Raw genomic sequence first — 26,618 nt, 5'->3', positions numbered from 1 at the left:
CCCTCAACCAAACAGCCCTTGTTTGCTCTGAACAGTCGTTCCCCACTCAAGCACAAAGGTACCCGCTGCCGCACACGGAGCTCCACGGCCTCTTCGTTATGCCGGCGGCGGAAAGTGCGCCCACCTATTGTGGATGATGCTACTCAATCAACACATTAACCCAGTGGCCGCTCCCGCCCCACATGCCGGTGACTGGCCACTGCGCTTTTCAAAAGCCCTACCACGGGCTGGGCGAGACGTGTGATTGTGCCGCCCAGCGACGGGGTGGGCTCTGCGCTAGCCATGCCGGTAAACAACACTGAGACATGTGCTATCAGAGTGCAGCGCAGCATGGATTGGCTCGACACACATAGACTCATGGATGTCAAAGCCGATGACACTGGGTTACACACTCCAGTTCGCCTCCCCCACCCCGCCTCCTTTCGCGGGTGTGTTGGAGGCGGTTTTTGTACCATCACTAGCACAGTCAGACGCGATGAAGTCAGAGCTAGACGGGCTGCTGACAAGCGGAGCCATGTCCCGCGTCCCTCCAGGGGAGGAGAACGAGGGCTTTTTTACTCTCACTACTTTCTCAACCCGAAGGAGTAAGGAGGACTGCGTCCCATCCTTGACCTGTCACAGTTCAATCGATACATTATGGAGCGCCCTTTACCCACATGCTCACCATCAGGCAGGTGTTGGATTGTGTGCGCCACCACGAATGGTTAACGTCAGTGGATCTGAAAGAGGCTTACTTTCACGTCCAAATCATTCCCGGGTACAGAAAACCCCAGCGGTTCTCCTTCCAAGTGGCCCGTTTTCCAGTTCCAGTTTTCCAGCTGGGGACGTGGTTGATTGTACGCTACTCACTACCCCCTCGCACGTCTTCCAAGTGCATGGAAACGACTCTCCAGCCGCTACAGAAGAGGGGCATCAGAGTCCTTTTTATTTGGACGATCTGCTCATTCTAGCCCCCTCTCTGGAGAAAGCGGCGCTGCAGACTTTACAGGTTCTGCAGCTGCAAACGCTGGGTTTTGCCATAATTTGGCCAAATAGCGCTCTGGTCCCCGCACAATCGATATGTTATCCGGGCATAGACATAAACTCGGTCACATGAGGGCAAAGTTGTCAGCACCAAGACAGGACGCCCTAACCTCTGTTGTCCCGCTTCGGGCCACACACGACAGTGTCATCGCTGTCAGTGATGCGGCTCCTGGGCATAATGTCTACGTGACACACGGTGGTTCCACTGAGTCTCCTCCACATGAGGAAAGTCCAAAGGTGGTTTCTTCACCAACAACTCAATCACATTCACCACAGATGGCGAATTCTGTCCATTCCTCATTCCCTCCGGTCAGACCTGGCATGCTAAGGGAATCCCCACACCCTGTTTTCCGGGGTTTCCCCAGGGCAGAGTGACGCCATATGTGACAGTGTACACAAAAGAGTCACTCACTGGCTGGGGAGGGCTGTGTGAGTCACAGGTGATGGGAGGGGACTGGCCTCCTCCCCCCACATAAACTACCTGGAGCTGTCCATGGTGTTGAAACACTTCACCCCGGTGGCGACGGGGAGACACGTCGTCGTGCGGACAGGCAACATCACGGCGGCAGCATTCATAACCCGCCAGAGCGACATACGCTCAGCCCAGCTGTTGGAAATAGCCGTGGCTCCTACAACGAGTGGAGATCGAATCCCACTATCGTTCAAATGTTATGGAGCAGGTTTGGGGAAGCGGAGGTGGATCTGTTTGCTCCCCGAGAAAACACACAGTGTTCTTCCTTCAGCATGCGGGACAATCCTCCCCTATATGTTTTTCCTCCGATCCTTCATCGATCTGTCATCCCCCAGTGATAAACCAGACACTTTTGGAGCTGGTTGCTGAGCGGGAACGCTTACAGAGACTAGGCTTCCCCCCCTGCCTTGGTGCGTACCATACAGGGCTCCAGTGCCCCTTCTGCCATACCATGTTACGCAGGGCACCAGCCTGCCTTTCAGCGCTGGCGCACAGGGAGGGACGCGGATCCCACATTGTGTCCCATGTTTCTCGTGTGACGTATCTCCAAACTCTGGTGTATAGCACTTTGGCTCCATCTACTGTCAAGCATACGCAACTGCCCTCTCAACCAACCAAGAGGACTAGAGTGAGAGGGCAGTTATTGCCCATCCCCGGGTGAAGCATTTCTGAATAGGGTTGGGCATAAAAAAACTGGCTGTTCGACCCCTCACCCCCCTAGGGGACTTAGCTCTCTGCTCCGGGCTCTGGGGAAGCACCCCCCCTTTGGGCCTCTGGCACAAGCTTCTCTCAGAATGCTGTTGCTAAAACGCCGCTTCTCTTTGCCCTAACGTCAGCCAGAAGAGTGAGTGATTTATGTACACTGTCGTTTCTCCGTCCTGCCTCTCCATTAGAGGGGACGGGAGCGCAGCCACATTTCAGCCAAATCCCTTCTTCACACCGAAGATTCAAAATAGTTATTTTCTGTGTTTTTTCCCTCGAGGGTTATTTTACCCCGCCTCATGTCAACAATGCGGAGGTGGCTTCCCATCGGTTATGTCCGGTGCGTGCCCTGCCTCAATACATTTTACGCACGGCAAATGTCAGGGAAAACACAGCAGCTGGTTGTGCATTATAGAGAACGCTCCTGAGGCTCTGTCCTCTCAAAACAGTGTCTGTCTCATTGGCTGTGCGAGGCTTTTACGCGACATCCAAGGGCATGCTACGAGGGCTGTCGGCGCCTGTGGCTCTATTTAACACTAGAAGTGCCGGGATTCCATAACTACTAGAACTGTCGTGAGCGGTCATTTTCACCGCCAGATTCCAAACTCTATAATCTGTTGTGATAAATACCTAATTGCAATATTAATTATATTAATATCCTAACAATTGATTGTGTTAGGATACCTTTAGATAAACGAAATAACACCAAAATGTACAGTTGAACAAGTTTAATTATACACTTGAGTTGCCCAGGTGTTTCAATAATTCATATCATGGCATAGTAAAACTTAATTATTTCATTCACATCTGAAAAATATGGTATGTAAGCTAAATTCATTCACCATAACTTATAACATGCAAATAACACCTAAAAATACCTTCTTTGAAAATTTATAACCTAACGTAACCTGTTACTGTCTCCGTGTTGGTGTCTGCTGTGGTGACCAGCGCTGCTCGGACCGTGCTCCGCTCCCTTTCTCCTCTCTAAACCTGGTCTCAGCTCCTCTGCCATTTGCTGCCTGAACTTCCTCCGTACAATTTCACTGCTGGTGCACTCCTTGGAGAGCGTGTGTGCAATTCCAGCCAGTTCGAGGATATATAAAGTTGTATAAACACGTAGGCAGCCACCGGCCATCTAGCTCAGTGGACCGCTCCATATTCATGGTGGTAGCTAGCGTTACCGACCCTGGCTTTACCATCGGCCCATCGCTGATGCCCACGGTTGTTACTCAAGACCGCTTATGACGTTTCTTTGGCAGAGACGCTGATAGTAACTAAGCAACCAATATGCATCTTCAACCGCGCGAAAGATTAAAAACAATACCGCGAAAATCCAAGAGGTCAATATGACCGTGTATGGCAGAAATAGGTAAAAGTGATTTAATTTCTTTGCCTAGTGTGGGATGTATATAAAAACTATTTGAAAAATTAATACATACTGTATATAAATTTCAAAACGGTCAAAATGACCGTCATGGCAGTTCTAGTGTTAAAGTCATGTCAGTCGACATCTGCGCGGCAGCCCCCTGGGATTCCCCGTGCCCTTTCATCCGCTTCTCTGTGCGAGATATGTCTAAACATGTGTATATGTTCTGTCCACAATCAACAACATGTAATGCTGCGTTGGATGTGCGTTATGAGGACAAGAAGCGGATGCCCGATTGTTACCAATCTCACGCAACTAGTGCGTGCCGCTGCAGTCACACCCTGCTGTCTTCACCTCGCCTGTTTTAGGCGCATTGTGTTACGCAGTTTCTTGTAGTTTCATAACCATGTTACTTCCAGGCACACCTATACCAAGTAGTGGTCCCACCTCTTCTGTTTTTGGAGTGTTTTTGGGAAACGCAGTGCTTAATGCAATACATTGTCATTTCATGTTACATCCACGGAGATAATGATGTCACTCTGTTGCATGCGTGATTTATTTTCGCCTGCATACGGTCCTCCCGTCCCTTGCAGGGTCAATCACGCACAATTCCCATTACTCATTGAACTACTGCCATCATATTGCGGGCCTGAACTTTTCAGGCCGGGACATTAGCATGGCAGGCTTAATCAGAAGAATGACTCCGATTAAGCCTCTGTACATTGTTGCTGGGGAAATGTGGTCTATGTTTGGCTTGTTGACCTTGTGCCGCAGGTGGCATTGACTACATCAGCTTCGCCCTAACCCAATAGCGTAGCCCTTAGACGGCGAAGCCTATACGAATTAGAACGATAGTTACGTAGGTAACTCCAGATTCTATGAGTTAGGCGTAGCCCTCTAAGGTCCGGGCCACCTGCTCCAAGAACATTAGTTGAAGAAAAAGCTGATGTTTGGGAGACGAACAACGGGTCCGCTGTGTACATATACAGTTAATGCGGATGTAGTTGAGGCCCGTGCTGGACGCAAGGGCGGGAAAGAAAATCTTCACGACTGCGCATGCGCAAATGGATAAACCCAATAGCCTTAGAGGGCTACGCCTATACTTATAGAATCTGGAGTTACCTACGTAACTATCGTTCTGTGGTGTTTTTTGAGCTTGTTCTTATTTCACTAATTGTGTTTCAATGTAAGTATCATTTGTGTGTAATTAGATCGTAAAACTTTGCATGGTTACTGTGTGCTCTGGTTTCAGGATGTGCTGTTTTTGTGCATTATAATGCAGCAGCTGAAGTCCCCACACAGTGACCGAAATGATGTGGCCTCTGCTCCCCCTCTGGGATTCATGTTGCTACGTTGAGCACAAAAGGGACTTAATTACATCAGTGCTCTTTCCCCTCTCCCACTGAATTCTCGGAGGAGACTTTTAATTGCAACAAGTAATTTATCAAGTGTTCATCATACCTTTCTGATTAAATTTCAGGTCAACTGACTACGGAGCAACGTACCAGAAGCTGAATGACAAAGTCGGAGCAAAGACGATACTCAGTTATTTGTACGTGAGCCCAAACAACAAGAGAAAGGTAATGTTCTTCTTTTATCACTTTTAAACTTGATCATTCTCTTGATTGTTTGTGTGCAATGCCTTTGTTTCCTCTTCACTCTTGGCCTGGTACACAGCATGCAAAGTCAGGCATGACTCATCGTTCTGTTTGATCCTTGGCTCTCCCTCTGTCACTTTCTGCAACGTCAGTAAGATGCATTGAACAGTAGATCATTTATTAACATGTGGGATCTACCTAGACAGCTGGGAGCAAAGGAAATAAAATGACTGGCTCAGCTTCAGTTTCTCTTCTTCTTTTGGAAACTAAATAAATTATAAGCCAGAAGAAAAGGGGAAACAGGCAATGGCGGGTTCCTATTTGCAGCCATTTCTTCAGGCGGTGGCCCTGTATTTTCCTGGCTTTGGGTCAGTTGATGGTTATAGCCATCGGTCTCTGTTCACTCCACAGTTTTACCTTTCTCCCCCTGACACAATTTTAATCAACAAAGGTCATTTGTCTGAGTAAATTATTGTCTAATAAAGTAGATGAAATGCAGCCCCAACGTTAGAATCCCAGCCGCCCACCTGATCCAGTTAGGGGGTCTGTCAGTGATTGAGACATCCCTCGGGTCAGGCAAAAGTGTTGAGGTTAGACAGAGAAACTAAGTGGAACCTGAGCATAAAGGCTACACAGGGAGAAAGAAATGTTGTTTGGAATTAAGATGCAGTCTCACTCAATATCAGTAATATCATTGCCTTAATCTGTGAGAAAGAAATTGATGAATATGGATTTAGCAAAATACCTTGAGTACCCAACCTTTTGTGCCTTAACACAACCATTTATGTAGAAACATACTATTATATGTACAGAGAATTAAAGAAAAATGTCTGAGCCACCTGTGTCAGGATACGCCTTTGTCCGATTAATAGCATTGATGCATGTCAGAGGTCCACATTACGTCCACGTTACTTTTTTCTGTATGATACAGCCGTCTCTGTGTGTGTGTGTGTGTGTGTGTGTGTGTGTGTGTGTGTGTGTGTGTGTGTGTGTGTGTGTGTGTGTGTGTAACCGGTAAAAGACATAAATGTATCCCATTGGCTTTTATATTAACAACTTCTTCAGCTGCCCGGCTTCTAGGAAGGCTGCTCTCCATATCCTTGTCCATAGCTCTTATAAAAGTAATAATAATAATAATAATAATAATAATAAATAGCGCTTTGAGACTTTTGAGGCATTCACCAAGGTTGGACAGAACAACTTCCAGTTCAGCCAAGGACTGAGGAGTCGAGGAGCTATCAAATAATCACCAATACGATCCACGAAGTCCTGTTTGAGGAACAGATCCATGTGGCCCGACTCAAATAAATACGGAGCTGCAGTTTTTCCATGGAGGTCTTAGCCTTAGCTAACTCTACAGCCACTATCTGTCTTTTTTATGAATGTTTGCGTGTTCTATGAATTAAATTATTGGCACAGAAAAATCCAATGCCCCTGTCCTAAGAATGAACCGTAAAGAGGGGTCCTTGCTAATGTGGAAGTGAACCTGGATGGATGAACGTTATGATTAAAACCCATTTAGTTTTTAACATTTCTCAGCTGGTTTCGAGTTGGATGAGGTTTCAGGCTTGCAGGCTTAAAACAAATTAGCGGAAGCACTGGTGAGTGTTTTTCTATGCTCAGATCCATTTGGATCAATTTACTCTGGTTCTATTACAGTCATAGTCCATTAGGACTTATTTTTTTGTTTTTCAGTTGTCTTTTGTCTATGTCCTTTTTGGGTTCATGTACAATGATCATGGGTCCCAACATCCTTGATTGACCCCATATAACCTCTTTTTCATTTGTCTGTACTCTAAACATTCATATGGGTTTTCTTGCAGCTGTAGTGAGCATCAGCAATAACAGTAGTGGGGAAAGTTTTTAATGTTCCATTAAAAAAGACAGAAATTAAGTCCTTTTACAATGGATTGTTTCTGGCATGATTGTTAGGAATTTTGTCCAAATAGTCCAGAACGATCAGGTACCGTTAATGGGGCAAGTTTTAGAGTCTTGTGTCTCTTAACAGACACATAATGCAAGTAATATGTCTGTACAACATGAATAGGAACCTTAGGTAACATCAAGAAGCGTTTTCAGCTCAGTGGAAGCTTGTACACGTAGCTGCAGCTACTCAGTATTGCCTGCACCGATTCAGGCAATACTTCATAATTCAGGCAGTCAAGATAAATATAATATACTCCTTAAATCAACTCATTTATAACTTTTAACCAACATACAAGGGAGGTTGATATGCATGGTTCACGGATAAACTCCAGTACACCACTACAGTATATTTAAAGTCACTAACAATTTCTTAATCAATAGAATATGCATTTTAAATGAAAAGTTATACATTTCATATTGTAATTCATAGCACAAGGTATTGGTTGGGTCCGGATTGACTTACCATACAGACCTTTTTCCAGACTTTGAGAATCGCTGATCAAGTAAGAAGCCTAATTTACTTTTACTATCTAACAGTTATGATGGTCCCTATACTGTATCCATCCATCCATCTACCCACCCGCTATACCTGCTTACCTTTGAGGTAAGCGGGTATAGCGGGTGTATATTATACCTTATATATAGCGGGTATATATTATACCTTTAACCTTCCTGTTAAGGTTCTGTAGAATGGATCTAGAAGTGGACACTAGGCAGATTGACAGTTAACTCAGAGAACTGAGGAGTCACGGTAGGAAGCTGGCAGACAAGGTTTCCAGTACACAATGGAGAGGAGCGCAGCATGTTCCAGAACCCGGCTCTGAGCAGGCAAGGTGGTAGAATATTGTCTTACAGAGGTGGATGTGGATGTCAAAGATGAGTTGAGGATCTCTTTTAACACGCAAGTTGGTGACAGATGTTTTGGACCGAAAAAGTGAAACAGTTGATGGTGGAAAGGCAGAGCTGATGTGGTGTACCAACTAAGATGGCTTCTGTTTTGGAGCTGTTCAGCTGCAGGATGTTGAGCTTCATCCACCCCTCTATCTCCTCCAGGCGGGTGGTCAGTGTGGATGTTGGCAGAGGAGCAGAAGAAGTGGGGGATATCCTGAGGTAAAGCTGTGTGTCATCAGCATAACAATGGCATGATATGCCAAATCTGCTAATGACTTTGCCAAGGGGGAGCATGTAGATGGAGAAAGAGGGGGGAGTACCCAACACAGAGCCCTGAGGGACACCGCAGGTGACGTTGTGGGTGTGTGATTTAGCCTTCCCCTAGGCAACGTGCCATTGATTCAATGGCAACAACACGTCTCCAACAAGTCAGTTCTTGAGATGGCAGAAACAAACAAAATCAGTGAGGAGGTGAGGAGACGGAGATGGAACTGGATCGGCCATGTGCTGAGGAAGGACAGACGACTGTGCTGTGGCCCTTGGGTGGATACCTGAAGGAAGAAGGAAAAGAGGCCGCCCAAAAACAACTTGGCAGCGAATGGTGGAACTGGAACGTAACGGTGCAGGCTGGCACACGTGGAATTCAGCTAGACGTGCAGCTGCAAACCGAACCCAGTGAAGGAGTGATGTCCAAGCCTTCTGTGCCTCCTGGCACGGAGAGAATTAAATTAATTGGGCAACGTGCTCGGTTCTGCTGGTCAGGTAGGTATAAACCAGTTGTGACCATTTTCGGAGAATCCAATGGTGTATTGCAGGCGGTGGAGGAGGATGTTGTGGTCTACTATCAAAAGCAGCTGTTAGGTCCAGGAAGATGAATAGAGATGGGGAACAAGTATCTGCTGCAATCAGGAGGTCATTGATGACCCTGACCAAGGCGGTTTCTATGCCAGGGCGGAAACCAGACTGAACCTTTTTGAGGTGATCATGAAGTTGTGCTGCAACTGTTTATTTTTTTTTTCACAGAACCTTTGACAGGAATGGAAGATAGGATTGTATATTGCTGGGTGGGTTAATTACTGGAACGAGAAACAGGTGGGAGACACTGCAGGTGATAATCAGCAAGGAGAGAGAGAGCCAGAGCAACACGCCCACAATCCCACACAGAGACAGAAGGGAAGGGAAAAATGAGGAAAGGCCAAAACATGACAGTTCCTGGCTTGAGCTAATCCCAGCTAACACCTCTTAACTGAATGTATTATGTTTGACTAAGTATGGCACCTCTATAACATGCCAATAAACGGCAGCCACTTAATTTAATTTAATTGAGCGATAGGCAGACTGACTTCGCTTCCTTTGGCTGCCATTGACATTGCCAACAGTACATGTTCTGTGGGGCCTTGGGAAAACCAATGAAGATGCTTTGAAGCTTTTCTAATGAGGCAGCACTGCAGAGACAATAGGAAAGCACCATACCCTTTGAGTCCAGGAAACAAGCTAGCAACAACACCAGACCTCAGTTTAAACACACAGAGAAGCGAGCAAGTGAAGACCTGCAAACAACTTGACGGGTTGTTAATATATTTTCAGGCACACACGGACACAGAGAAACACTTAGACACTGTCTCTCATAAAGCGACAGACACACATGCACTCCATCAGGCTCTCGCTCTCTTTCTCACACACACACACACACACACACACACACGCACACGCACACACAAGTGTGTCTCACTATCTTTGTGGGGACCAGTCATTGACATAATGCATTCCCTAGCCCCTTACCCTAACCTTAACCATCAAACCTAAATGCCTAACCTTATCCCTTACCCTTACCTTAATCATAACTTAATTCTAACCCTGATCCTAAAACCAAGTCTTATTCCTCAAACAGCCCTTTAAAGTTGTGGGGAACAGCATTTTGTCACCACAAAGCTGTCAGGACCCCATAAGTATACTGTATTCCCGGTTTTTGATCCCCACAAAAGTTAAATAGTTAAACAAAGCACACACTCACACACACACACACACACACACACATACACACAAATAGTGTCTGCCTTTGCCTTTCTACTATCCTTGAGTCTATCTCCCATCACCCACACTTGCATTCACACACAGGCAAGCATTCCAATTATCTTTATCTTACACATGTTCACACACCCTCTCTGGGTTTTAGTTATCTCTCACATTAATAGTAGCCCTATGTTGCCAAAGCATGACAAGTTTTAAAGAATAAACAAGACTTAAAGTCTATAGCTACACCAGCGGCCCCATGAGGCTAATAATTACATGTGAGTAAAACAATTCTCAGGTTCCTACCATAATTCGGATAAAGAAAAAACACACTGGTGGGTGTGAGAGTGGCAGCAGAGGAAAGGCTGTTACCTAAATCAAAAACATCCTCTGAACAGTGTCTATCTTGTTAGTTGGATTGATATGAATATGACAATGTTGAACTGAGCCTGATAAGATAAGCCTAAACATATGCTAAACTAGGCTTTGGACTAATACTGGTAATTACAATTTTTTCTGAAAGTTCCTATACAAGGATCCACACACATATACACATCCAAATGAACACTTTCGTATTGCTGAAGGGCATGACACCTAAACAAACAAGGAGGCCTCATGTCAGCCAAGGTCCATAGTTCAATGCAGTTTTTTTTCAAACTTCACACAACAAGCACATCAATCAAATGTAAACTATTGCAAATCTTAAGCATGCAAATTTTTCACCATGTCTCTCAGCAGTCATTGTTAAAGTGTAACTACTGTTACTGTTTTTGTGTCTAAGTGTCTGATGGGAACAACAATCTTTGACAATGGTCCAGTAATAAGCGAGATCGCTGCAGTCGGCAGAGGATAAACAAGCTACAATGTAAGTTATTAGGGCAACTGTCCAGCTTGTATTTCCTGTTATGGTTTGGGTTTTTGCCCAAACCATAAATACAAATTTTGCTTTGTTTTTGTGCCTCCATGTTTGGTATTTTTGGTTCTGTCTTGTCTCCATGTGCTTGTGTCCTAGTTTCTTCCCCAGTCTTGTGTTGTAGTTTATGTCTTGTGTTTCCGTTTAGTGTCTACATGTTCTGTTTCCTGTTTTATTTTGATAGTCTGGTTTTCTGTGCTGTCTTGTCTTTAGTTTTACTTCCTGTGTTTTCCCGCTCCTGTGATCATCTGATGTCTTCCACCTGTTTCCCAGCCCTTGTGTCACCTGCCTCTCGTTTTCTCATTACCCAGTGTATTTCTTAGTGTGCGGGTGTCCGTGTTTCCGTTCCAGTCATTTGGTTTAGCAGTTTTTTTCTTTTCCCTGAGGGCTCTGGTTTCCAAGGATTTCCTTTTTCACTTTGGACTTTTGTATTTTTTGTGATTTACGTTTTGGACTTGGTATTGTGTTTTGGCATTCCTTTTTGTATTCTTTATTTTTCCCTCAACATAACTCTTCTGCCTGCCTTCCTCATCTCTGCGTTTTGTTCCTCATTTCCTCAAACCGTAACAATTTGCCTTCACAAAAGTGCTCGTTTTGCCACCAACAGACTCATATTAATATTCTGTGTGTCTGACAACATTATAGAAAAGACTTCTAAGGAGGTCTACCTTTCTGTTAAAGAGTAAGAGTTCCTTTTTTTAACATAAAAACAGCCATGAAATGGCATTCCCAAAAGCCACCTGACTCCCTGTAAATAAACAATCATTATAGCATCTTGAAACATACTTCATTCAAAGTTGACAGAAACAAAATTAAAAGTGTGAAAAGTTGTTTTGGGTCGTCTTCCCACTTTTCCAACCATCACAACTCTATGTTGGCGCTATTCATGCTAAAAGTACTTTTTTTATTTTTATTTTTATTTTTAAATGGAGTCTGTTGGGATTAGTAGTAGAAATTTGAGAACACTTTTATGAAGGTGATTACAAGTTGGACAATTGCCCTTTTCTCTTACATTGTAGCTTGTTTCTCCACTGCCCACTGCAGCGATCTCTCTTAATCCTGGACTAATGTCAAAGATTGTTGTTCTCATATAGCAAGTTAGCAGTTGAGAAATAGATTGTACAACAAATGTTTTTTTTATTTAAGTTTTTAAATTTAATGTTTTACTTTAATATTATTGATAATGATGCTATTATTGCTGGTTAACAGTTAAATGGTTAATTGTTAACATCCCTAGTTTGTCAACATGCTAATGCTAAAAAATAAGTATTTGTAAGTATGATAACACATGCAGTTCAGACAGTTTGTTACTGTGCCGCTAGTAGTTTTGTATTGTTGCTGTAAACTATATTAGCATGCTATGATAGCATTTATCTCAAAGGACAGCTGAGGCTAACAGAATAAGAGGTAGGCCTGGACAAGAACATTTTGAACTGTGGTGCAAAATAAGAAAATCCAGAGATCACCAAGGACAGGCATTTATCTTGTGTGGACAATACATTTGTGCAGCAAATCTAACGGCAATCCATCCAACAGTAGTTCAGATATAACATCAAAAAGAAAAATAATACAGAGAAACAGACATGGAAAAACATATGCAGTATATGGAGGAAATTTCTTACTCTCAAATAAACTCACACACATTAAGAGATGGAAGTAAGTCCTTTGCCTAAGCAGTTCAAGTGCCATAAAGTCTAAATGTCCACAATACAAGGAAGCACCACACAACTCATACAACAATGTCAAATGAAGCCTCTGTTCTTCCCACCCATTAGCAGTGAAGTCCAAGCACACACTCGCATGTTTGTGATTGAGGGTAGTAGAGACTGTCACCCCCGGCATGACGCCATGTGACTGCTGCTGGTGGCAGACAAAAGCCCCTCTCTTCACCCAGTAGTGGAAGTAAATCAGGCCTCTGTGGCTGCAGGGGATAGAGGGAGTAAAGCACTGGAGGGAGGAGAGGGAGGGAGGGAAGGAGGAGCGGCAAAGAGAGCAAAAGAGTGAAAGTGAGCAAGAGATACGAGAGGGGGAAAGAGACAGCCACTGCACTGACACTTTGCACGCAAGTGAGTGTGGAAGAGGGGATAAGAGAGGAAAAATGCAAAAAGAGAAAGTGACAAAGCAAAAAAAACAGAGAGATGGCTCAGGGGTCACCAGAAAACAGTCTGACAACACAGCAATTACATCAATTTTCATATTGTGGCTTCAGACTGTGCCTGTACATGAGAGAACACATCTCAAGTGCACATTAGGGGAAATTATTCTGGGTTTTAGCCTGAGCTTGTGTGTGAGAGCACATTATTACAGTAAATGGTTGGGGATGGTGAGTGCTGCTTAAAACAACAACTGACAGTCTCATACAAATGGGTAATGCCTCTAATGGTTTGAAAACAAAGAGGAATTTTCCAGATGAAGTGTATGAGTGACGGATGGATTTTACTTTACACTCAGTATGTGAGTTGGAACACATCCTCAAGAACGTATTGGCTAAAACAACAATGGCTGGGCTTGAGTGTTTTCATGGCAATAGCCTCAATTGTTAGCCTGACGAGCCAGACCTATATCAAGATGTTGGGTCTGGGAACTCACCATTGGCAAGGCTCAATCCGAGGGGCGGGATAAACGGTTGTCTTTCAAATTCCTTCTGCATACAATAGGATAGCGCTACAACCAACCAGAGCAACGCTAGTTGATAGATTTAACTTTTGCCGTAGCAGGGAATGCACGTGGAACAGCCGCAACTCTGCCGTCATTATGTTAAACCCGCCCGCCTACTCTACACACAATGTGATTGGCCTGGTTTTCTAGCTCACAAGCCAACGAAGAGTTGGTAGACATTCCTGGCTGCAGATTACATTTGGTGCCGCTATGTTGTGTCTAGATTTCTAGGCTACTCAATGACAATAGCTGGGTCTGAATTCTTGTGTGTGTATATTTGTGCTTGCGTGCACACGTGTTTGCATGCATGCCGTTCAAAAACAATAATGGCCTTGTGTGGCTCAGATGGCATCAACAGGCAGGTGGGTGGAATAGGAATTTAGCCCGAATGAGACCTCTCCCACTGTCGAGCTTCAAAGACACAGCTACAGCCTCAGACTTCAATTTGAACTTTATGTTCTCATAACTGTCCTCAAAATGGCATTGACAAAAAACGTCTAGCAGCAACACAAACAGAATCCACAAACCATGAGTTTTCAAAGACATACAGTACAGTGCCAACACATAGAGGCGTTTCATACATAAATACTCTATATTTTGTTATATTGATGCCTTTCTCCGCAGCAAGGTAAGGCTTGATAAATACTCACAACAGATGAACCTGATGATAGGAACACCACATCACATCTCTTTGGAATGGTTTATATATATATATATATATATATATATATATATATATATATAAATAAAATACGTATATGTCTTTAAACCATTTGTACGTATTGGCCTACTACTGTCTTTTCCCTTGTCCCCCTGTACTTGTCTAAAGCATCCTTGTGTTAAGTTATTCCCTTATAGTAAATGGAGGATTTTCTGTCCGAGCAAAATATTTATCTCGACCATATGACCCCCGGTAACGCTGTCTCCTAGACCTTTCCACCAGCAGGTGTGGTAGAAACACTACCGCTTTTGTCGAAAGAGGCCGCTAGAATCAACATGGACATACAGTTACACATAGCCACTTCAATGGAAAATAAATATCAAAGACGTAGAAGGCCAAAGAAACCTTTCATTGTAATATTGTAAATCTAAGAAGCTGCACAGACTAGCCAACAGCAAAATGATGGAGCTGTTCTTTATTAAACAGGTCAAAAGGCATTACGACACATGCTTACAGATGTACCTGCAGCGATACCACCTGGTGCAAGAACCACATTGATATCAACACATGCAAACGGAGAAGGAAGACAAAGTGTTTCTTTGTCCAGCCGCTTTTTAAGGACACAATTCATGCAAAATGAATGCCAGTGAATCAGCCATGCTTTGCTGGCTGGACGGCCACACACACCGCGGTGGGAACACAATCGAGGACAAGCTAGGGGATGATGGTTTGAGGTGGTGGAGGGAGGGGGGGACTCAACATCTGTCAGCCCTAAGGCACAATCTCCAAATGGCTATGACGAGCAGAGAGGCGAGCGTCCTGGAGCCCGCGAGGAGGCACAGCGACAGAGGAGGAGAGACACAAATACAGATGGACAGAGAAATGGAGGGGGACGACGGCAGGTTGACAGAGTGTGAGACACAGAGATAGGAGAGGGGAGGGAGAACAGAAGTTGTAAAGAAGATGGGATTGGTAAAGGAAGGTGAACTGTGGGATTCCATCAATATCCTTTTACTCACCTTTATGGGACATTGGCCACTTTCTCAGCATGGGAGTCAAAGCTATTCAATTCAATGCACCTGCCACTGCCAGGAAAAAGGGATTAAATAAAAGCATCCACAAAATGGCATATGCTGTTATGTTAATTTTTAATGATCACTGTAAAGAATTCATTAGATCAGTAACTCACAACAGAGATAACAAACTGTCTATTGTGGAAATGCTGCTGGTTAATTATCTAAACACAATTGTGCTTTTCTTGTTTCTGTACATTCTCCACTAATGAATCTGTAGCTCCGTGTTTTCATACACAGCTTGCACGTCTTCCAACATATGTAATGCCATGAGGGCCAGCTTGCTCGCTAGCCAAGTTGGAAACCCAATTATATAGTGATATGTTACTGTTTGTCAGGTCTGGCAGGGCTCTGGGTGAGCTTAAATGTCAGACAGTGTTCAATTAGTCCAGGCTTATATGCCTCCGATCAACAGACAGAAATTGTATTTAATAAGACGGATCAAACAGTTGAAAGCACCTGGTCGATGCAGTGGAGGAAGCAGCGGGGGGGAAAGGAAATAATAACAATGACTGTGTAACCCTTTCTTTTCATTTGTATGTCCTCAGCTTAGAGTTTGATAGCTAGTGTTTGTCATGAATACTCAGAGGAAGAAGCAGAGAGAGGGTTTTGATTTGCAACGTACTGTCAATACAGACTGTTTGCAAAGGTAACTTGGTTCCACATGGATACGCTTAGGCCGTCTGCTACTGGAGAAGTACCTGATTAGTAATACTGCCATGCTCCCCTTTTGGTTTTTAGCATTAGCTCTGTTATTGTTAACTATTTCATTCATTGGCAGCTGACAGGGAATAACAGCAGTAGTGAACTGTACAGTGGGGGTTGAAAGTTTGGGAACCCAAGGTAAATTTTTTTATTAATATGCATACAGAAGCCAAAAAAATGATGGAACAATCTCCAAAAGGCATCAAATGACAGATTAGACATTTGTATAATATGTCACAAAAAGTTAGATATTATTTCCATCATTTACATTTTCAAAATAACAGAAAACAAAAAAATGGTGACAGCAAAGGTTTGGGCACCCTGCAGAGTTAATACATTGTACTGCCCCCTTTTGGCAAGTATTGCAGCTTGGAAATGCTTCTTGTAGCCGGTCAATAGTCTTTGTTTGTTGTTTGAGGTATCTTTGCCCAGTCTTCCTTAAAAAGTCTTCCAGTTCTTTGAGATTTGTCTGTCAAGCACTGCTCTTTTAAGGTCTAGTCATAGATTTTCAATTATGTTGAGGTCAGGAGATTGTGAAGGCAATGGCAAAACCTTCAGTTTACGCCTCTTGATGTGATCCACTGTGGATTTTGATGTGTGTCCATTGGTAGAAGCCATCCTCTCTTTAACTTCAGCTTTTTCACAGATGGCATCAAGGTAGCGTCCCAAATTTCCAAATCCATTTTTCCTTTTACTTGTGAAATGTTCCCTGTGCCACTGGCTCCAACACAACCCCAAATGTTGCATGTTGATTCCCCCCCCATGCTTAACAGTTGGACAGAGGTTCTTTTCAATAAATTCTGTGCCCTTTCTTCTCCAAACGTACCTTTGCTCATTCCGGGCAAAAGGTTCTACTTTAACCTCATCGGTCAACCGAACTTGTTTTCCACAATGCTTCATATTTTTATATGGTAAGTTTCTCTTTATAGTGCAATGGTGTAGCACAACTCCAGTGTTTCCTGGTCTTTCTGGATGGATCATGCAGTCAAATGTGCATTTGGACTTGCTTTTCTTACAATCCTGCGATCTGTTCTGTCTGATATTTGTCTCGTTCTTCCAGACCTTGCTTTTACTTCCACTGTTCCTGATGACGGCCATTTCTTAATTAAATTCCAATCAAAGGATATTGGCAAATGAAACGCTTTGCTATCTTCTTATAGCCCTCTCCTGCTTGTGAGCGTCAACTATTTTCAGTTTCAGTTTTCTAGACTGTTTAGAAGAAGTCACGGTGCTGATTTTTTGGGGCAAGGTCAGATTAGTCTGGGCCTTTAAAATGTTAAGATTGACATAACGTCGTCTTTCCAGACAATGACTGAGAACAATCCATGACACTGTCAGGTCTCAGCTTTCCAAACGGGGGGGGGGGTGCATGCTATAAACTCTGAAAGGGTGCCAAAACTTTTGCAGATGCAATATTTTGCTTTCTATTATTTTGAAAGTGTAAATGACGGAAATAAAATCTAACTTTTTGTGACATATTATACAAATTTCTAATCTGTCATCATCTTTTCTTGGCTTCTTTACGCACATTAATACAATTTTGTACCTGAAGTGCCCAATCTTTCGAGCCCCACTGTACAGTCCACTACTGTTGTTATTCCCTGTCAGCTGCCAATAAATGAAATAGTCATCAATAACAGAGCTAATGCTAACAGCCATTAGGGGTGCATGGCAGGATTACTAAATAGGGACTTCTCCAGTAGCAGACAGCCTAAGTGTATCCATGTAGAATCACCTTACCTTTGCAAACTATACTATATATCCTTGATGTTGAAATTTAATTCATACTGTTGATGCCACAGTGGGGGAAATTACAATTGACACTCTGTTTTGCCAGTAATCACTTCACACAGGCCTGATATATACACACATGCTCATGTCCTATTCATGCACAAATGGAGAGATGTCAGAGTGAGTGGGCTGCCAGTGCTGGACCAGCACCCTGAGTGGTTGGTGGGTGCCACCAACCACTCAGGGTGGTGGCACCCACATGGTTGCTCAATATGGCATCTCTCCAGCTCCCAATCCACACACCATGCATTGGTCCATACAGGGAACCAGCAATCCTCTGGTTCCCAATACAATTCCCTACTGACTGAGCTACTGCCACAATGATTTCTCTGTTACTGTCAGAAAATCTGCTGGATTTCACTCTTTTAGGCCAGATATCCGTTGCCTTGGACTTACTTTGTGTTGGCATTTTTAACTCAGGTGGATTTCTGAGGACTACTGCTCCTCAGATCTCGGCAGGGTAAATCCAGACAACTAGCTAGACTATCTGTCCACTCAGAGTTTTCTGTTGACAACTAAAACTACTTTTGAACGTACACATGTTCCACCAAAACAAGTTCCTTCCTGAGACTATTTTGCAACAGCACCGCGGCTTTTCTCTGGTGCTTAGGATCCCCCATGACAGTTGTGATTGGTTTAAAGAAAGCCCAATCAACCAGAGCATGTTTTCCTTCCACCCCAATGTTATGTTGAGTAGCTGGACTCCAACGCGCTTTGGACGAGGGTCTAGCAAGACTAATGTTGATTAAATGTGTACGTATGTATATTTCTGAGGGCCTGTAAAGACTATGAAAACAAATTGCCCCAGTGGACAACAAAGACTATCTATCTGTACCATCAGGAAACAGACCTAGGCACCCGAGTCAAAACAGTGGCTATTCATAATGTTACACCTCCGTTGGTGTTACCGATGCCCCCCTCTCCTCTATGTGTGTTTGTCTGTGTGCATTGTACTTGTCTTGTGTGGGAGAAAGAGCCTACATTGAGCCGGCCTGTAGCTTTTGGCGATGTAGTTATATATTGATGCTTCACGGTCGGCTTATGACAATTATATGACTTAAGCGTGGCTGATGTTGGTTCAGGTTGGATGGGGAATAGCTGAGTCATGATGGTGCTTGGAAAAGGGGGCAGGGCCTTGACAAAGGGCCCTTGGTACTAAGATGGGACCTTGGTGACCACAGGAGACCTGTAAACGGCCCGGCACACGTTTACGACATTTATCAACCTCCTGTGAATACTTTTCTCTCTCCTGGCTAGACCTGCTGCCCTTTGACTGCCCTTTGGCTTCAATTATGAGACTCTGTACCTCTGGCTGAAGTACAACCCAGAGTAACCCTTTCCTTTTCCCTTAGCCTTTGTTGGTACGGAGTGAAACAATCCAGAGTAAGGAGTGGTGTCCTAAATTAGCCCCCAATACGGTGGCAGGAAATACAACCCACAGGAGGGTCTTCGGTCCTCATACTGTATCTATATTTTGGGAATTTAACGCTCGCAATTTAAAAGACATTGTTATTGTTGTGGACGGGTCACAGTTTAGTTGGGTTTAGGCACCAAACTTAAAATCTGATGTTATTTAACTTCCAGTTAGACACGTTCTACAGAACGTGACTTTTATTTTCAAATGGGACACGAACCCCGGTCTCCTGGGTAAAGCTCCTGTGATTGACCCAACATTCCACCTTGGCACTCTTATGCTTTGCTCCTGTCATAATTACTACAGCCACTAAAGGCTTTTTATGAGTTGCATATGATATGTGTTGCAATTGCTGCTTGAACAAACAACCTATGTAGGCATTTTTGGGGGGAGGATAGTCTCACAAAATGACAAGCCAAATGACTCTTACTTTGTTTGAAAGTGTTATGGAATAGTATACTTTTATGCTTTAAAATGATACTTGTAGGATACATGTGAACTGGGCTTGACCCCCAGACTGTCCCCGTTTAGCTGCTCTGTAATGTCAAATTGATTTTTTGTTTCCTGTTGGCTCTGTCAATCCCAGTTCAAAACTGTAGCCTCAGGTGGATCAATCCCCATTCACAAGATGTTTTTTTTGCTCAAAAATCAAAAAGGAATTGGCTTAAATCCAGTTTATTTACTTGTATTAAATCAATCCCAAGCAAATGACTGTCATAGCAAAGCTAGAATATTGATTCACCCCAGAGAGATGCAATCTCAAGCTCTTTTATTTTGTTCCACTTTTGGAATGCTTTTTTTAATCTGAACCAGCTTAAAGTTGGACAACAACAGAAAACTGGATTTATTGCAGGGTGGAAAATTACGCATAGACTTAAAGAGAGGAGTCACAATTTAATTACTGGGTGACTGTGTGAAATGGAAAGTGTAAAGCTAATTTCATTTATTTTCTACCTTGGAGTATTTACGGAACGGAGTTAACTCAATGAATGAACTCAAGTATTCCTGACACATAGTATCTTAAATGTCCTCCTCACATACGCTTCATTAACCTTTGTCATTTTCAACCTTTTTGGCCTCATAATTTAAAGTCGCTCAGGCTATGCATGCACTCAAACACACATCTGCTGGTCCTCCGAGTGACTCCTTTAAAAGTCTGCAAACGTGGATTCTTTTCTTATCCATTGCTGGTAAGAAAAGTTGTCTGACTGCTGTAACTAAACAAAAGGTATTCTGTTAACCAAAACCACCTCTGCTAAAAAAAGCTGTTTATTACGTAACGGTGGCAGGAAATAGGGCCTTATATCTAAAACAGAGAACTTAACTTTTGTAATTTTAAACATGTCATTAACATGTCATTCTTACATTTAGAAAACGATTGTTTGTGTGAACATAAGTCTTCACTTCCTGTTAAGTATGTGACGCAGCAATGCATTCTCATGAACGGGTCCTTAGGATATCGTACAAAAATGTATGCACACTGATGAGGGTAGATGTCAATGAGTAGTTGTTAGCAGGTGTAAATACTCAGAATGATTATTATTATAACAATAAAATGAATTGACGTCAGAGTCAAAAATATTTAAATTATACAAAGATTCTTTAACTAGTCACCAGAGCATTCAACTGACTTTTGTCCTCCATTGTCTAGCTCTCTCAAACAACTGAAACTGCCCGCCTGTATACCCTGAGGCACGCCACTGGAATTGGAACATACCACAAACATAACACAAAAGTACAATACAGGGGTGGCTCAGGCGAGTGGACAATAAAAGCTAAAAATAGCTAAAATTAATATATCTATTAAGCTAGAAATTTACCAAATATTATTTACATGATTCACAGCAATATTTTACAAAGCCACAAAATATCTTGACAGCTAATAAAATGATTACTCCAAATTTTGGGTCATATCCTGTTACCCCAGAAGCCTTAGCGTCATTTAAACTCGCCGTGCACGGCCAACTTTCCTTTTTAACACAAAGAGAGTAGATGCCAGTAAGCCACAAAAACTCTAACCCTCTGGTACCTTTTAAATTCAATAAACAGACAAGCAGTTAACCAAGTCATTTGTGTTGCGTGATTATTATAACTGGTAATGTTTAGGATGTAAATGGCACTGTTTTAACCAAGATGATGTTTTGATGGATGTAGCTATAGCATATTAATCACTACAGGATGTTAAATATGTGCGCAGGAAAGCTACATGATTACTGTGGCGGTTGGATGAATGACTAGGCTAACAGATGATTTGAAAACTGAAAATTAACAGAACACAGTGACATGCTAAACCAACGTATACAGTCAACCTTTAGACTCAGTCTTTGAGAGATTACCGCTTACGCTCACCAAAACAGAAGATATCCTACGCCAAGCATCAGTTGCTAGTTGTTTGGAGATTTATTGATTTGATTAGGACATTGCACATTAATCAACATTTCTGCAAACTCCTCACAGAAAGGCCCAGAACACCCTGGATTCAAACCGAGTACCTTCTTTCACCGTGGTGTGTTTAACCCTTGTGTTGTCTTCTATTCGACCATGCATCATCCTCCCAGGTGAACACTTTTTATGGCGTCTTTGTCTCTTTTTTCAATGTTTTGATGCTTTTTCCTTTACATATAACACTTATTTTCACCACTGTGTATGAATGCTAACACCAACTTATATAGTTTTACACTTATTTTTGGAATTCTTGGTCAATAAACTTCCTTTTCAGGAAATTGTCCCTAATTCTTCATATAAAAAAGCAGGAATTATGAATTATTTAGACTTAAATAATTAAAGGAAAGAAAATGAAAAAAGGCTTCAGTATACGTATAATATGGAACCAGACTGTGACAATCAGGTACTTATGGGCTGGTGTACCATATCCATCCAACCATCTTCATCCGCTTATTGCAAGGGCAGCAGCTCCAGTAGGGGACCCCGAGATATAATCTCTCCACCTAGTCCTGGGTCTTCCCCAAGGCCTCCTCCCAGCTGGACGTGCCTGGAACAACTCCCTAGGGAGGCGCCATGGAGGCATTCTTACCAGATGCCCGAACCACCTCAACTGGCTCCTTTGATGGAGCAGGGGCTCTACTCTGAGCTCCTCTCGGATGACTGAGCTTCTCACCCTATCTTTAAGGGAGATGCCAGCCACTCTCCTGAGGAAACCCATTTTGGCCGTTTGTACCCTGGATCTCGTTCTTTTGGTCATGACCAAGCCTTCATGACCATAGGTGAGGGTAGGAACAAAAATTGACCGGAAGATTGAGAGCTTTGCCTTCTGGCTCAGCTCCCTTTTCGTCACAACGGTGTGATAAATGGAATGTAATACCGCACCCGCTGCTCCGATTCTCCCAATCTCACGCTCCATCGTCCCCTCACTCGTGACCAAGACCCCAAGGTATTTATACTCCTTCACTTGGGGTAAGGACTCACTCCCTACCTGAAGAAGGCACTCCATCAGTGTCCTGCGGAGAACCATGGCCTTGGATTTAGAGGTGCTGATCCTCATCCCAGCCGTTTCACACTCGGCTGCGAACTGATCCAGTGAGTGCTGAAGGTCAAAGTGTTGGCCATCTAGCTATTTTAACCTCACTTCCCTCCTCCCATTTGTGTCACTGTCTTGTGTGTTCTTGTTAAGTGTTGTTCAATGAGGGACTTAGCTCTGGATGCACTATTGTTAAGATTTAGAAAAAGTGAAAGGCAGTAGCAATTTCCACATAACTTTCATTTAGAACACAGCTTTTTTTTTTAATGGGTGATCTTTCATTTTTGATTGGGAACTGTGGTGGACTCAATGTTACTCATAAACAAGCCAGCCCTCTGGGCTTACTAAGAGAGAGAAATGTTGACATTGCATTATTACAGGAGACACATTTACTGTTGGCCGTTTGGCAAATAGATTCTATCACACCATTGCATCCTCATCAGCGAGCTCAAAACAAAAGGCGTGGCCATGTTGTCGAACAGAATGTCCCACTTAAAGTGTTGTCCTCCTGGTCAGATGATACAGGCAGGAATGTAATTTCTACAACAGAATTTGGTGCCAGAAAAATTGATTCTATGTCATCTTATGCGCCAAATGTTTTTGATGGCAATTTCTACCACACGCTCACTAATCAAATGCTGGAGTTAACGGGCTGCTCTTTGATTGTTAGTGCTGATTTCAATGCTGTGTGGGACCCACATATTGATCGGTCGAACGCAAAGGCCACTGGGGACAAGGCTCAGGATACAAATGCTTTGAAATCATGGGCCAGCAGCTTGGGGATTATTCCTTTTTCTCAGGAAGACATAAATCTTTTTCAAGAATAGATTTTCTTTTTGCATCCCCTCAATTATTTCATTCAATTGATAAAGCGCTGTTACTTCCAATGGCATTGTCTGACTATAAAGGGGTCCTAACCCGCCACCGTTGGCGAACTGTCTCAAAGTGCAGTTAGATGGTGCTTCGATACCGAAACATTTTACTGAAAAATGAATCTTATATTACTCCGTTTATAGCAGAATTCCAGATATTTGCACAAACTAATGTTGGCCCTGTAGAAGACCCCAGAATATTGTGGTACGCGATGAAAGGTTTTATCAGGAGCAATAGCATACTTTTCTGTTCTGATGCGCGAGAAGCTACATCACTGAAGCTGCAAAACCTTGAAGCTGGATTTACCAGATTAGACTCGCTGTTACAAACTAATTTTACTGACCGGATAGCTTAGGAGCGATCAGTAGTCAAGAAAGAAATAAACAACATTCTGAAACAGAAGTCAGATTTTGTAATTCACAGAGCAAGACAACACTATTACTTTTAGGGTGCTAGACCTAGTCACCTTCTCATTACGAGATTAAGATCCAGTGATTATTTTGCAGACATTCCCCGCTATTAAGTCTTCAGATGGTGTTATTAGAACTGACCCTGTAGGAATAAATAAATGTTGTCAGGGATTTCATTCCAATCTGTAGGAATCTTTAAACAAATCCCACTGTGACAGCTGGTTGAATCAGCTGGACAAGCCTCAGTTATCAACAGAGAAATCACCTATCTTAAATTAATTTCTATTGTAGAATTAAGGTTGGCAGTACAGTTTTGCCCAATAAAAGCACAGGGCACGTATCTTCACATGACATGGGAGTGCTCTCCTGTTGGTCAGTTCTGGAGCAATACTGCATCCTAAATTTCTGCCTTGTTTAATGATACTATGCTGCTGGTTACTGTCAATGTCTTCATTCTGAATGACCTGTCAGCCTTTTAGCTGACAGGTCATTCATTGTTTTGCTCTGTGACGTGTCCTCCGTCCCAGTGTGTTGTACACAAATAAAGATTTCATTACAAAACAAATCAGTACGAAAAACTCACTTCCTTGAACACGTTATATTTTATGAGATGGTGGAATTAAATACTCATATTCAGGCCTGTCATGTGTTTGTATAATTGTGTGCACTTTGAGGTGCCTGCAAATTAATTTATTAATTTCGTGAAAAAAAGTTTTGTTTTGAGCCACTCTTGCATCAGGAAGGTTGCCTGTGGAGCAACTGAGGAGAGGAAATGACTGTAGAACGCAAACAAGGCACAGTTTATGATTGAAAAAGTTAAATAACGTTTTTTTATGCAGTGGAATAAACCAAAAAGAAAGAATCTCGCATTAGAGCTGTAACAATCTCCATATTGTATTTAGACATCACCACTGTGTACTCATCTTTATATTCTGATATATGTTAGTAGAATACACATTTCTGAAAGCATACTAAATCATCCCCCATTGCGCAGAAATACATCAGTCAATTTATTTACAAAGTTATCTACTTTATGTTTCCAGGGAGTGAGCCCACCATTAATTGGGATTTGTAGTTCATACTGCGTTTGAGTGCATATGATTGAACTGGTCGGCATGTGGCTTACACATGTGGCATTATATCTGCCTTTTGTGATTGATGAACCTGGGTTAGTGGTAACTGCTGTTACCCAGGCGAGTGCTGACAAATGACTCACTGGCATTAGAGACCAGAACCACTTTGCTGTGCGATGCCATACTGAGAAGGATATTGACTGTGAGAGGAGTATGTATTCTCTTTCTCAAGGCAGTCTGATGACATACTGGCACAGAGAGATTGTCATGCCAATGGCTATCTCTAAAGCCAGCTATCGCAGCCAGATGGACGCAGTTGCATGAAGGGTGTTATGACATTGAGAAAAAACTAATTTGCATGACAGCATTCACTCACATTCATTGTCATACTTTATAAGGTGTGTAGGCTCACAGTATTCATCCTGTCAAATGTGTAATATATATCAAATGAAAGGGAAACTAATCACACTTTCTTTCTGACTATAACATTGTTCTGTGCCGATGTTTTGCCAAGTTGCTGACAATGGCCTCCGAGACATTTTGTTGAATGAACTGAAATTTAAATGATAGATACACACAACATACACTCTCAAGTGGTAGAGTGAAAATATTTTCTTCTAAAATAGAGAGCATATGAAAAAAAGCCCCTTTTACAGTGTTATGTTTTGTTTGGGTTCAAGCTGTTAGATAAGTTATCTAGATGTGTATTGTGTGTGGGGGCCGCGTGTGTCCTTGCTGCTATAGAAATTACTGCAGCGCTATAGAGAGGGAGAGGGATGATGCAATAATCGCCCATCAGCGATTAAAAAAGGATACAGATGTTCTTGGATGGTTATACTACCCCATAAGTGCCTGCAGAGCTAGTTTTAAAGGTCCTATATTGTAAAAAGTGAGATTTCCATGTACTGTTTTGATTAATAAGAAGCTCTAGGTGCTATATAAATGCGGTGAAATAATCATGTCATATACATAGTCTGTTTTCAGAAAGGGTGCCTTTAAACCCCTTCAGTGTAACAGTCCTGCAGTTATTCCCTGGCTGCACTGACGGTGCATTTACGGTGAGAAAGTAGATGAGGAAGACCCGGACGCACTGACCAATCAGAGCAGACTGGGCATATTAAAGAGACAGACACCAAAACGGAGTGTTTCAGACAGAAGGTGGACACAGGTATATTCACATACATTGTATGAAAAAATAATGTGAATTTGAACATTAGAGCATGTAAACATATGAAGGGGTCACCCTGGGGTGACATGAAGGGAATAAAAAAAAAATCAATGAAAAAATTAAAATTAAAAATTTCCAAAAAACATGACAAACACAAACACTTTTGCGAGATCTTGACTTTGACATGGAGAATATTTTAAAGAAATTGAAAAAAATAATAATAATAAAACATGTACTGAAACAATCACTTTTGCTAGGTCGTGACTTTGTTTTGCGAGATCATGTCGGTTTAACAAAGGTTAGCTAGCAAGATTAGCTTTATTGTTTACACAGCTGTGACGGTAAGCGTACCTGACTCATTTCCGTTTCCTGTGCTTGTGTGTTGACAAGGCGTTGCTGCTCACTCAATA

General features: G+C 42.7%; 1 protein-coding gene and 1 long non-coding RNA gene across 6 annotated transcripts in view; one reads left to right on the top strand and one right to left on the bottom strand.

Moving 5' to 3' along the window:
* Positions 1–26,618, top strand: part of LOC117957731 (VPS10 domain-containing receptor SorCS1) — a 200,295-nt gene that overhangs the window by 106,705 nt on the left and 66,972 nt on the right. For all 5 annotated transcript variants that reach the window (XR_004659585.1, XR_004659586.1, XM_034893754.1 and 2 more), the window contains exon 3: positions 5,044–5,143. Coding sequence is in view for 3 of the 5 variants with exons in the window: in XM_034893754.1 (XP_034749645.1) it covers positions 5,044–5,143 (100 nt within the window). In the remaining 2 variants the exon portion in view is untranslated. The remainder of the gene's footprint in view (positions 1–5,043; positions 5,144–26,618) is intronic.
* LOC117957837 lies at positions 11,871–24,979 on the bottom strand. The gene is made up of 3 exons (XR_004659609.1): positions 24,968–24,979; positions 21,226–21,228; positions 11,871–11,989 (listed from the first exon to the last, which is right to left on the bottom strand). It is a non-coding gene; the product is annotated as an uncharacterized LOC117957837 (long non-coding RNA).

The sequence above is a fragment of the Etheostoma cragini genome, chromosome 2, assembly GCF_013103735.1.
Source record: "Etheostoma cragini isolate CJK2018 chromosome 2, CSU_Ecrag_1.0, whole genome shotgun sequence".
NCBI lineage: Eukaryota > Metazoa > Chordata > Actinopteri > Perciformes > Percidae > Etheostoma > Etheostoma cragini.
The sequence above is the reverse complement of the archived record's forward strand: the minus strand, read 5'-3'. Positions and strand labels throughout refer to the sequence as shown.